The sequence below is a fragment of the Panthera tigris genome, chromosome D3 (assembly GCF_018350195.1).
Source record: "Panthera tigris isolate Pti1 chromosome D3, P.tigris_Pti1_mat1.1, whole genome shotgun sequence".
NCBI lineage: Eukaryota > Metazoa > Chordata > Mammalia > Carnivora > Felidae > Panthera > Panthera tigris.
The window spans coordinates 79,036,350-79,050,119 of record NC_056671.1 but is presented as its reverse complement, the minus strand read 5'-3'; the positions used below and the strand labels follow the sequence as shown (position 1 = coordinate 79,050,119).

At 43.8% G+C, this 13,770-nt stretch overlaps 1 protein-coding gene across 1 annotated transcript in view; it reads right to left on the bottom strand.

The window, feature by feature from the left end:
• Positions 1-1,747: 1,747 nt before the first annotated feature.
• Positions 1,748-13,770, bottom strand: part of CDH20 (cadherin 20) — a 50,917-nt gene continuing 38,894 nt past the window's right edge. Inside the window, exons 9-11 of the mRNA XM_007080575.3 lie at positions 11,895-12,012; positions 6,976-7,227; positions 1,748-2,747 (exon numbers count right to left, since the gene is read on the bottom strand). Of these exons, the coding sequence (XP_007080637.2) occupies positions 2,242-2,747; positions 6,976-7,227; positions 11,895-12,012 (876 nt within the window). The 3' untranslated portion in view covers positions 1,748-2,241. The remainder of the gene's footprint in view (positions 2,748-6,975; positions 7,228-11,894; positions 12,013-13,770) is intronic.

The following is a 13,770-nucleotide window of genomic DNA, read 5'->3' as shown; positions in this document are numbered from 1 at the left end:
GTCACACAATTATCCTCATGGCTAGTGACAGAAAGGAAAAATGATATAGGGGTTAATTTGGCCACATTCAAATAACTGGTATGTTGTAGAGCCTAGTTTGAACACAAGTTCATGCTTTCTTTCTTTGCTAACTTTGTTTATTTTTATACCATTGACCCCGATAGAGGATTATGAGAGCTTTCATAGGAAGAAGGGGTTAATATGCTGAAGGCTGATGATGCGAATTTACTTGGTTATTAGTGTACCATATAATAGACCATAAAGCACATCCTTCTGGCTCCTGGACCCTCATCAGCCCTCTCACACATTTCTGCCAAACTGTTCTTTATACCGGAAAAAAAATTCACACCATTTTATGGATGGGTTGGCTTCCAGAGCAAGTGGGCTGATAATCTAATCTTCTTATGTTTGAGAGAGAGAGGCCACACACCATATGTTCTGAAAGTGTGATCTCTGGACCAGCAGCATTGGCACCACCTAGAAACTTGTGAGAAATGCAAATTTCCCCAGATCAACTAAATTCCAATCTGGGGTGGGGGTGGGGGGTGCAGGGAGGAGGTAAGGCCCAACAAGCTATTGTTTAACAAGTGTTCCAGGATGCTGATACCCATTAAAATTTGATATCCATTTCTATAAACAAGATCCACAGAAAACACTTTTGTTCACAATCAACTGCGGGGCAAAGAAAGAAGAATAAAAATATGGTCCCAGCCTTCTGTGAACTCATCCAGTGTTGGTGAGCTGTACCTATTTGCACACATGAATTTGTATATGTTTGATCGACCAACAGAACAGCGGTAAAAGCCTAGTGGCGTGCCTCCTTGGTGGCTATGTGTAAAACCCTCTCACAAAATGAAAAATACGGGCAAAATTCACCATTATATCATTGATGTTACCAAATCGTCCTTTACTCTTTCCAGAGATGGGGAATGAAGAGTGTTCATGAAAAGCTTAACGGTAGGAACCACAACGTTCCTATGATCAGCGACTGAAAAGGGATGCATAGCCTCATACTTCTTTGCTGTTGCCTTTGCCTTATGAATCAGCTCCAGCCCCGGGAACCTGAGGCTAGGTCAAGATCACAAAGCCTCCTTTGGGCTCAGCAATTAAACAAATGTGCCATAGACTTTCCCTTCTATTTAGCTTTTATTAAAAGAAGCGCTAGGGTACTGAGATGCAGTACATCATATTTATTACCAAAATTATTAACAAATATACAAAACTTATACATGTAATTTTCTTACATCCATTTATTCTCTATAATACTGATTTTTGTTCAAGTAGGTTATCTACAGTATGTAAACATCCCTTGGATTGACCTCACACAGATTAGGAAAGCCCTCTAACCCATGCTTTTATCAGATACTTCTTTTTATTTGGCTTTCATTTGTAGCATCTAATCTTCACATTTGGCACATGGAAGAGACATCTACAGTGCAAAAGAGGCAGATTTTCTGGTTTCGTTCTGAACAATTTTGCAGGGGCACCGTTAAAGAGCCGAGAGAACAGGGCACTCTAACTTGATGGAGTTGGAGCCATCCTAATGCCAACAACTCTTGGTTCAGCCGTTAAACTTGAGCACAAAGTCAATGCCTCTTCCTTCTCCCATCCCCCACCCACCCATCATGCAAGGCCGATTCGCCTTAACCTTGTCTCAAAAGGGTTAAAAGAAATGCCATCCATCCCAGGACAAGTAGGTTAATTTCACCGAATAACAAGTTTTCAGTGTTCTTTTGTGTGGGTTGGTTTGTGCGGTTTGATGAGCCAGCAAAACTCTTAAATGGAGAATAAAAGAAGATTTTTTTTTTAAAAGGGAGGAAGAAAGACAAAGAAAAGGATATGAGGAGTCAGACTTTCTTTCACTCGCCACCTGTGTATGTAAGACCAGAAACTCTCAGCGGTGGCCAAGGGACCAAGGCCTTGGCGCGTGGCAGAGAAAAGCCAAGCTCGCTAGAACTTAACCTTGGGCTCCAAGCCCTGGCAGACAGTGTCACAAAAATTGAAACGAAAAAAGGAAAAAGAAAAGAAAGGTAATTGGAGTTACTGCCCCCCTCTTCCTGTGTTTCCTTTTGATTACTTAACTTAAGGTAACCAAGTAAAGCTGATCCAGAGAGAGCTCTCTTCGCCGCTCACCCCGTTCTCGCTCTCCAGCACAGTATTGCTCGTGCGGTTGGCGGCGCCCACGGCGAGCGTCCGCCGAGAACGTCTGGGTTTGGACGCGCGCCTGCCTCCCGGCTTCCGTCACCACAGGGGCGCGGGCCCCTCCGACGCCCCGTAGAGCTCCGCCAGCTTCCGGAAGCGGGGCCCCCAGTCCGTCAGGAAGTCGAAGCTCTGCTCCGAGTCCGACGTGGCCGACTGCAGGGAGCTCAGCGACCCGGCCACGGAGCCGTCCCCCTCGAACATGTACGTCTGGAGGGAGTCGAAGGGCGGGGCCCACAGGTCCATGTCGGCCTCGTAGAGCTTGGCCAGCACGTAGCTGTGGACCGTGCTGCTCACGGCGCACGTCTGAGGCACGTAGCGGGAGAGGCTCTCGATCTCGGGCAGCATGTCCTGCCGCGTCTTGGGGGCGCCTCCCCCCTGCGCCTCCCGCGGGTTCCACATGGCCGCGATGTCGAAGGCCTCGGTGTCTTCCTCGCCGCCGCCCTCGTCGTCGTAGCGGACGATGTTCTCGTGGATGTTCTCCTCGTCGTCGATGATGTACGGCTGTTTCCGGTGCCTCCTCATGGACAAAATGAGCAGCACCAGCACTGCCGGAAACAAAGACGACAGGATATTTACCCGGGAGACCTGGCCGTGTGTGCCGTGACTTGAAATATTCATGATTGACCACAGGTACCGGGAGAGTTCTTTGGGCTGTGAGCTCAGGGACCGCATTTGGATACGTTAAACCCCAGGGTCGGCCTCGTTCTCACCTGTTCTGTAGGGCAGGTTGTGTAGGCACACGAAGCCTTCTATTTTTTCCAAGCGGTCCACTTTGGAGAAGTGGTATATAAAGTCTCGTTGCATTAGCTTATTGCTTCGAAATTGTGTGGGGATATGTGTCCAGCCAGCCACCCAAAATACAATCCCGTTAACTAAGCACAGAGCCTTGTGGCCCGCCATAGAGTCTATGCCAGGGATCAGGACAGTATACATTTCTCGGATTATAACGTGGGAGTCTTATTATGTAGGTGGAATACGGCTTTTTTTTTTTTTTTTGACGTTAGTATCTAAATAGGATCCTGCTGTGTAAATATCATACACTAATACGTATGCATGTAGACATAGGCTAAGTATGAATCGAAGTCTTAGTCTTTTTATACCTCTTTCAAAAACAAGTGTAAGGGAGCGCTGTTTTCCAATAAACTCTGATTCTTCAGACAGCCTTCCATTAAGGTGGTGGTGGGGACTCTGGCTCCAGTGATGTTCGTGGAAGGGAGGGAATGAGCAGTGACATTTTATATAATTCATCATGTTCTCAAAGAAGCACCACGCTGTTAGATGTGCCCTTGCAGATTTGGATAAAATTTTATCCCAACAAACGTATTTTTTTCCAGGATGTGTTCCCTGGGGTTTAAAGGGGAGAGAGAGATAATCCCATTGAACTGTTTATCTCTGTGACTGAAAATGTTTTCCAGGAAAGTGTGTTGAGGTTTTAGCCGTAGAACTGCTATTGATTTTTTTTTCCCCTGATACGCTTTGTTGCAGCTTGTGAACAGTAACAGCTTGACAACATTGCAAAATAAAACTGCAGTTTACCAAGGGGGACAAAAGTGGAATTTGGTTGTATGCCCAGTAAGATTATGAACTGACAAAAAAATTTCACAGTAACGATTTAAAAAATTTGAATGTAGAAGGTGCTTTCCGTAAATTGCATTTAATAATGTTCGTACCTAATATTTTCCCAAATAGCTTGGGTGACAGAATGCACACCCAGGAAACAATGATATATTCTCGTGTGTTTTCTCTGTGTGCCAGAATACAGCTCATGGACTACCGGATTGTGTGATTTCAGAGAAGTGGACTAACAAGGCCCTAAACAAGTAGGGGCTTAAACTGGGCATGGGAGGCTGGGGCGTGATCTGGATGGATGCAGGCTGGATGAATGGGATTCTGTGTGAACATGCTCTGTTTGTGGGGTTCAGTAAACAGTTACTAAACTCAAATATTGTTTTAGGCACTGTGCAAAGCAAAAGAGAAACAACACTGATGATTTTTGCTCTTATAAGCTTGTAATCTAAGGAGGTTGTGGGCACTGATGGTTAATGCAAGTCAGGCAGTGATAGGGCCTATCAGAGGGTTCTAAGTGTTTCAAAGAGAATACGGAAGCAGGGCCAAGTAATTCTTCCTAGGGGACTGGAAAACCTTCACATAGATTACATTGGGATGCTAGTGTGGTAGTTTAGAAAATGCTAGGAAGCAAAATTAGAAAAGTCTTTGAATATATTCTGGAAAGAATTCTGAAGATAGAGAATTAGGCAGCTTATAGACCTGGTCCATCTTGTATTTGTTGTACAGAAATCTTACTTATATCTTACAAAATAAGGTAAAATATCTTATTTTTTAGGTAATCTGATTTAAATAACAAGTATTGGATAATGCCCTGAAAATCAGATTCTGGGAAACATGGTCCTATTCAACTGAAAGGCTTCCCGGACAGAAGAGAGTCCGTTCTAGGGGTGTTTTTTTCTTTAAGTATTATAGGCACAGTCCAAAGGGCCTATGAGATTTTTTAGGAAGTAGATACATACTGGAGACATGAAAAAAATCCTGTTAAGTCAAAATTACATTTATTTAATTGTCCACAAAGTGTATTTTGTTGACAGATCCACTGCAATTGAATCTTACTCAGTTTTATGAATTATATTTAATTTAGGATGTGCATTCTTAGAAATAAGAGTGCCTAAAACTGTGAGGATTGTAAATAAAGTTGCATAGCTCTGCTCAGTTTAGCTCCTGAAAGCTGTCTATTTATTCCATACAATTCAAAAGGTAAGGCATAATGGGCTTGGGAAGCACAATATAAATTGCTCCTTGCCCACCATTTCTAGCTTGAGAGCCTCTCTGTGCCAGTCTTTTGAAATCAATCTTTCCGTAATGATGGCTTTTTCTACTCTTTGTGGGCAAGGGTGAACTTACAATGCAGACATTTTCCAAACATAGAAGTAGGGACAGCCAGTTTGGAAATTTCTCCTAGGAGCAAGTTCCTTCAAAGGCCTCTTGTAGTTTATCCTGTTCTGCACTCAAGGACTCCCAATGCCATCTTACGGACAATCAAGGAATTGCAGGAAGGTGTTATTTGTCAATGCAGACAGGGAGCGGAAACCAAACAGTTCTCTCTGATCCAGGGATCTGAGGACTTAGAAAAGTTAGTTATTTATATTACTTCTCCCTTCACATGGCACTGAACTAAAACAACACAATCAAACCACATGTTGTGTTTGTAAATGTTTTGTGAGAAGCATATTCCATAGACTGACCTAGAAATTCAAACAGGTGCTGATATTTTGCCGTAGAACCTTCTTTCTCTGGTCTGACTCAGTCTCGTGGTGTATAGGTAAACCTGGGATCAAGGGGTTATGTGGATTTCTGAATGTCTATTCTCACTTAAATCCGCAGGGCTGTACTCTTTTTCCTCATAGAACGCTAGGAGTTCTTTCACGTTGAATAATATTACTCTCTTCTGTGTCTGCTTTTTTTCTAAGCAAAACATGTGTGCCGTGAAGTAATTCAATCAGAAGAGTTGGGATACATGCACAGATGCTTTTGTGGTTTCCAGAATTAGTTTAGGTGTTTTGTTGTTTGTTTTTGAGTGTTGAGTTAAAAAATAATTGCTCCAGTAGCCTGATACGCAAGGGAGGTGGGTGGCAGCCTCACTGTATGATTTGAGAGGAGGAATAAAGGGTTCTGTCTCACTGGCGCTCTCCCACTAGCCTGTCATTGCATCTTTGTATTTCAGCAGCAGTGGCACACCGGCCCCGTGGGCCCTGTGTAGTCTCTGCTCCCCCTTAGATGGCTGTGGTGCATCGGAGGGGTGCTAATGCCCCCGGAGAGCTTGTTCTCCCAGACGCCCATGGGGTTCACTCTGTCCCTTCTTTCAGGTCTCCGCTCAAAGGTCTCCTTTACAGTGAGGCCTGCCCTGACCACCTTTTTTAAAGCTTATTTATTTTGAGAAGGAGAGAGAGAGAGAGAGAGAGAAAGCATGTGTGTGTGGTGGGGGGAGGAGCAGAGAGAGAGGGAGAGAGAGAATCCCCAGCAGGCTCTGCGCTGTGAGCGCAGAACGCCGTGTGGAACTTGAACCCATGAACCGTGAGATCCTGACCTGAGCTGAAATCACGAGTCTGACGCTTGACAGACTGAGCCATCCAGGCGCCCCTGACCACTTTGTTTAAAATGACGCCTACCCTTGTCTCCTGTCCCCTCAGGATACCCTGTCCCTCTTCTCTGTAACACCACCTCCGGAAGTTGAGAATGAACATTTAGGAGAAGAACCTTTACCGCTCAGATACAGAGATACACAGTGTAGGGTTGGGCTGCATTTCACTTCTGGCTCTGCCTCTGACAATTGGCCTTGGGCCCGTCACTATCCTTTTGTGATTTAGCTCCTACTTATTTGAAATGAAGGGGTTAGAAGAGGTGTTTCTTGTATCCCGCCCAAATTGTCACATTGATTTTGTGGTGTCAAAATGAGCTTGCTTTGTTCTGAAGTAAGCTTTGTGAAGACAGACATGTGTGTTTTATCAATCCCAGCACATGGAAAGGTATCCTGGCCCAGAGTAGATGCCAGAGAAACAGATGTGCTTTGATCCGGCCAAAGAGGCCACGCGTTCCTTGAAGGAAGGGACTATCTTTGGTCTCTTTCTTTTTTCCCAGCCTCCCTCTGTCACCTTTTCACCGAGCCTGGTGTAGAAGAGCGGGTCTGAACAGCTGTGTTAGGATGATGGCGAAGTAGGCACTTGCGGGACCCCACAGAATAGAAGGGAGCCACCTGCTCACCTAGGAGGACGAAGATGCAGGCCAGGATGGCGATGAGGGCGCCCCGGCTCAAACTGACCGGGAGCATGTAGGCCTCGGGGCTGCAGGACAGGACATGGCCGTCGTCGTCACAGCCGCACACCTGGATGGTCAGCGTGCCCGTGCTGCTCAGTACCGGCTGCCCGCTGTCTGCTATCAGGATGGGCAGGTAAAACACACTCTGCTCCTGCTGCCGGAAGCCAGATCTCCTGGTGAGAATCCGGGCAGTGTTATCTGAAGAAGACAGGGATTCCAGGATTGAAAAATGGGGAGAGGGGTAATGGGAGGAAAGAAGCAAATGGAAGAACCGACGAGTGAATTAACTTCTTGGGTTGAGGAAAGCAAGAGCGCAGGGATGGGCTGCGGGATGGGCAGAGAGGGACGGTCGCACATTTCCTGGAGGCATTTAGCTGCAGCCACTCCTGGTTTGTGTGGATCAGCATTTGAATTCAGACACATTGGATTTTTGCTTGCTTCTAGGCAAAACCCTGAGGCTTAGGAGAGAAACCCTTTTTGAGAGTCTGTTTTACCCTTTGTGACATAAAGTGCCCAGGGCGAACTGTTAGACTTCAGATCTAACTGAAATGTTCCTGTGAAAGCTTGATATAAATGAACAATCATTGGCCACTTGTGGTCCCTGTTTGTTCCCGCTCAGCAGGTTTCCAAGGCCACAGGGCTGCTTCGTGCCTCCAGGAAAAGAACGCTGACGAGCCTTCTTGGCTGTGGCAGATTGCTTATTTTTGCCATTTTGGCTGGAATTCACGTCTTCTGCTATTTTCTTTTATGTCTCTGAAACACAGTCACCACCTCCTCCTGTGCTTTCTGAAGAACCTGCTCATTTAGCAGAAGCTTACTTGAAATCCCCTAATCACATGATTAATCACACCCTGTTATCTCCCCCCTTCTTGGTGGTCTGAGTTTACACAATATGAATGTGGTGAAAATTCGTACCTGGTCAGCAATACTAGTTTTTTTCCTCCAGTTTTAAAGGGATTAGAAAATTATTTGATGTGTTTCCACAAAGGTGGTGTGTGTGAGTGTGTGTATTTATATTTATATTTGCCTAATGTAGTGTTTTGGGATCTTTTATTTTTTTAATCTGTGTTTTCACGTTTCCTCGAGTGGGTTTGCATCGTAAGTCATGTATTTTTTGCAAAGTTCAGATCATTTTCCGTAGAAGAAAAGTTTGAGAGATGTGGTAGGACATGTAGGCAGTGACTCTCAAAGCTAATATCGACGTGGATGGTCCTCTGGATGTGTTTTACATTTCACCGGGAAGAGTCTAGAACTACACAAAAACTTCTGAGAGCCTGACCAAAGTGAACATTATTAATACCAATATTTCTGGTTCTCTTTCCCTTCTTGGACATAATGAAGGATTATATTTTTCTACCCTCTTAAATTTTGGCACGTCTACAGGATTTGCTTTTGATAACGATAAATGGGCGAAAGTGATTCCTGTCACTTCCAGGCAGAAGCACGTAGCAGGTGGTATGTGTGTGTCTGTGTTCTCTTGCCTTGGCGTGGCGTTATGCAGGAACGTTCAAGGTGGAGATCCAGGCAGCCTGGGACACCGAGCTACGTGGACAGCTGTCCTCGTTGCTCACACCCACGATCAGCCTTATGTGAGCAAGAAATTAACTTTAGTTGTGTTAAGCCACTGAAAGTTTGGTGTCATTTGTTGCTGCGGCATAGGCTAGCCTATTCTGATGAACACATTGTCCTTTGTTAGCTGTTTCACTTCCTCCTTGCCTTGCCTTTTCATGGTAGCAGTTACGGTTTACTGAGTGCTCATGTGCAAATACTTAGTCTTTATACCCAGTATCTCATTTAATTTTCACCTTTGATGAGATAGTGATAATCTGACCCTTTTGCAGTGGATGGGTTAAGGCCTAGAGAGATTATATAATTTGTTCAAAGTTACTTAGTAGCAGAGCTGGGATTTGAACTCTGGTCTCTCTGATTCCACATAAACATTTCTTCTATTGTGCTGTGTAACTACTAATTTAGTTTAGTGATACTAACTCTAGAAAATTATCCAGCCAGTGGAAATCCCTTCCTGCTTTGGTACAGGCCCCTTTCCTCTTTTATTTCCTTCTCAGTGGAGGAATGTAGCAACTCGTTGCCAACCTGAGGATTAATTAGTATCTCTATCTACTCTACAGCCCACCTACTTTTCTGTTTGTCCAGATTTTGTAGCTAAGTATTATTAATTCTTTTTCACAGTGTCAATTTTGTGTTTCCAGAAACCAAGTTTTTTTCAGACAGAATGCTGTTTTGTTTTTTATTTTTCAGTTTAATCAAGGCTAGGTTGTAAGACTTGTAGAAAGCTTGACCAGAGATGAATTTCATAAAAGTATTATATCATGCCTACTTACACAACATACTTCTTGATCTTAGAATTATTTACAGTTAAATAAAAAAGATCAGAGCATTGTGTTGCTAAGTCTAGTCTTAGAAGGGGTCTGGCATATAGTAGCCACTTGTGAAGATTTTGTTGAACATGATAATTAGGGCTTTAGTAACCCATTTGGAAGCAATATTTGTTTCCAAGGTGACACAAAACATTTTTTTTTTCTGAAACCGTTCCCAAATTCTAGTTCTACTCTAAATGCTTACTTACTTTATTATTTTGTTTGTAACATAATTTATTGTCAAGTTGGCTGACATATAGTGTATACAGTGTGGTCTTGGTTTTGGGGTAGATTCCCATGATTCGTCGCTTACATCAACACTCGGTGCTCATCCCAACAAGGGCCCTCCTCAATGCCCATCATCGATTTTTCCCTCTTCCCCCATCCCCCATCAACTCTTAGTTTGTTCTCTGTATTTAAGAGTCTCTCATGGTTTACCTCCCTCTCCCTCTGTCTGTAACTATTTTTTCCCCTTCCCTTCCTCCATGGTCTTCGGTTAAGTTTCTCAAGTTCCACATATGAGTAAAAACATACGATTTCTGTCTTTCTCTGACTCCAGGAAGATACACTTCACACCAGTGAAAGACACTTAGCCTACTCAGTTTCTAATCTTGGGCCATTTGCTTTCTTATCTATCATATGAGACAGTGAGAATCGGAGGGATTAGTAACTTCCTTGAAACCTTAGAAGATTATTAAAAATATCAAATAAAGCAAAGTATGGGAAAATACGTTTGAAACTGCAAATTGTTATACACACACAGTCCTCTTAATAATGCTTTGGGGATTAAAAAGGCGCTACTTGAGGTAGTGCCTGTTGTGTTTATAAAAGGATATCATGTGTAGGGCACGAGAGTTGGAGTCCTGACAGCGGATCCACCAAATCAGATGTTCAATTTTTCATGAGCCTTAGTAAAAGGTACTCATGGGATAATTGTTATGAGGAAATTAAGAGTTCGTTGTTTCTATTGAAGATGTGCTGACTTTCATTTTGGAAAACCTTCCAAGTAATGAGTCATTTCTTTTATAGTCATCATGTTCTAGTGGCTTTTCTTTTTAAAGTATTGGCTCCGTGAATTGGTGGCCAAAGTCATCTTTAAGAAAGTTGCAGCATTTTGCTGCATGTTGTTTCTGTACTGAATCTGACAAATAGAGTGAAAGAACGGAGTGACATTTCACTGAAAATGTGGAGAAACGGTGTAATGTATCATCCTCCCAACCCCAGGGTTTCTGCTGTAAAACCAGTCCTAAGGGGACTAAAATCACTTTTTGTAGGAAGGATTTCCCTGTGAAGCAGATAAATGAATACTTCAAACTTTGATCCAATAAAAATGTTGGGATGTGTAATTGTAGTACTTCTGTTGTTATGATTTATATTACCCTTCCTTCCAGAATTGTTAGAGTGATTTTATGATAACATGTAGAAGGTTAAAGGAAAGACTTGGAGGAACATTTTCCACGTAAAAGAAAACAGGTTTAATAGTCTTAAGTTTTAATGGCAGAATATGATGGGGGGTGGAATTAATACTTTAAGTCTCAAATAATTGGTGTTTGAGACTAAGACCAGGCAGGCCTAGTCATGACTTTTTGTTACCCTTTGTTTAGATTGTTATACAGTGACAATTAATATTTTATAATTGGAATAAAAATGAGGCTAGTAGAGCCCAGAGAAGTGACGATCTCTCTCCGCAAGGTCAGACAGAAAGTAGCAGAGTTAGTAACAGAAGGAGTTCACTTGACAGTTTAAAATTTTTTTTTCTGATCTCCTTTGAAAATCATCTGGCTGGAGAACAGAAGCCCCTCCTTTTCCCACCTGTGCCCGATGAAGAATGTGCTAGGTTTACAAATTTCCTAGCTGATCAGAGTGCTTACTGGAAAAGAGGGGTCTAGAATTCCATTCCAGCTAAGTTGTAGTGGGGAATGGTTTCTAGAATAGGAAACCCCACCTGACTCTTTCTTTTTAAAACCATTCTAAAGTAATAAAGTTGTTTCAGTGCTCAGACTACTCTTTGTGATCCTATATTTGTCCTTTGTTATCTTAGGCTTTGTCTCCCTTTTGTTCTGGGAGCTCTTTACTGTCATCCCCTTTGATGCTTGCCCAGACACGTTCCCTCAGGTTTCTCTCTTTGTCTAGTTCAATTTCTATCTTTCTCAGATTTCCCCCATAGTTATAGAACATACAGACATGGCTGTTATCTGTGGGAAAGAAGGAAGGCTTTTGCCTGTGTGCCTGGCACAGTGTCTCACACAGAGGCAGCCCTCAAACGTTTGTCAACGAACTGAAAGTTTCGGAATCAGCAGAGGACATTCTTTTTTTCTTTGATGTTTTGAAACAAAACTTTAAAAGACACTGCAAATGAGCATTAATGTCTTTGCTGCTGCTAAAGAGCAGGTGACCTTTGGCGTGACACTGTTTGCATGGTAGAGTAAACAGAAGTCTCCAGCCCAAGCTAGAAGAGCATTGGTGGCCACCTATCCACCTGGTTACCTTGGTTGTCCCGAATGGTGAAGTTGGGGTTGTTAGCAGCCTCGGGAGCCAAGCTGTAGTAGAAGTGCTGACCACTGTGTGGGTCGTCTAGGTCCACGGCACTCACTGTCTGGATCAGCTGAGGGGGTGACATGGAGTCATGTGAGTCAGAGTCAGAAGAAAAATCGTCAGGACCCCGTGAGATCCCAAGCCCTAAAATCCGATAGTGGATTGTTTTACCTAATGAGAAAGGCATCCTGAAACTTACCTGGAAACTCTCCATGGCATCACACCACTCAAGATTGAATTTTGGTCTTTATTATTGGGCCTGAGTACATATTTGGCACATGGTGAATGTTACCTGAATACTTCAGGGGTTAGGCATCAGCATAACAAATTCTCACACCGACACCAGTGTTTTTAAGCAGTCTAAAGAGAAGACTGGGTAAGAACACTGTGGGATGCCACAAGGCCCTGCTTGTTTCTGTTTTCCATTCTTCTACTTCACCTACTTAACCTCACCATTTGGGTTAATATTTCGGGGTCAGATTGCTATTTTTGAGAAGCCTCTATTGAAAAATGACCAGTACCTAGAAGAGAAATAGACACGTCAACATCTACTGTGTCAGGTTAATGGAACACAGCTGGGAGGGGATGGGTCACAGGGCAGTTGCTTTTGGTTGGCTGGAAGGGGAGCTAGGAAACGTGGAGAGCCCAAGATCTCGGGTGGGATATGTGGAACAGACTGGCGTCAGAAGCAGGGTTTGGGGGCGAGGAGAACAAAAGAAGGGATGGCTTTCTTTTGAGCTCTTTGGCCCAAACTTTGCCTTTTCCATAGTGCTTTTCAAAGTAGTAGGTTGCTAGGAGGGTTATAAAGGCCATGGTAAAAAAGCTACTAAAGAAAGCAGTGCAGAATATGCGCTTGAAAAAGCAGCAGGCCAACTGGGAGGGATATAGAAAAAGTGTTGAATGGATGGTCACCTTCCTGTGTGTTTCCTCTACCAACCAATGCCACAGATACCTCCCACCCGTCTTGGGCCTGAACCTGTAGACTTGACCTTCCTGCTGTTTAAAACGGGTTATGCTTCTCTGCCAGGGTAGAAACCAGAGCATCAAGGGTCAGTTGGCGGGCCCAGGTCGGCTTGCTTACTAGTCTGTATTTCTTCCTCTGTAAATTAAGGGAGGTAATGCTACCCCTCAGTATACCGAAGGTTAAATAACAAGAGAGGGAGGCTCCCAGCTGGGGGCCTTCTGGTGGACACTGCGTTGTTCAGATCCCCCTTCAGTGAAGGATTTGATGCCCCAGATTTGTCAGTCTCTTTGAGGATCGTCTCATTTGCTGAGAGTCACCTACTCACACTTACCACATCCTTCCAGGGAAGCCCACGGCAAATGACTGATGTAGTAGTGTAAAAGCCTGACCATCCCATCTAAACTTGGGCAAGCTAGAGCTCTTTGAAGTCATGCAAGCCTTGTTAGTGGGTCTGCATCACAGCTGGACTTCTCATTTTGCCTAGTCCTGCAAAGTCGTCCTCTTCTACAGGCATTGGTCCCAAGGGCATTCCTTAATAAACATCTTATACCAGAACTCCACTTTTGGTTACGCCTCCTGCAAACCCAACTGGCAGCTGGCCTCTTTTGAACCTAAAGGTTGAAGGAATGGAGTTGCATAAAGGAGAGAGGTTGATTGAGCACTGAGAGATGAACTTGCCCCATGGCATAGCCTAGTGTCAGTTCTGCTCACATATGAGGGCCACCCTACCACCCTATCCCTACTGAGACAAATCCTGTATTTTCCATCTTTCCCACAGTGCCAAACACATAAAGACAGAATCTCCCTCTCTCTCTTTTTTAACAAAACCTACCTCTTACTGAATGTTATAAATGGTTGATTATA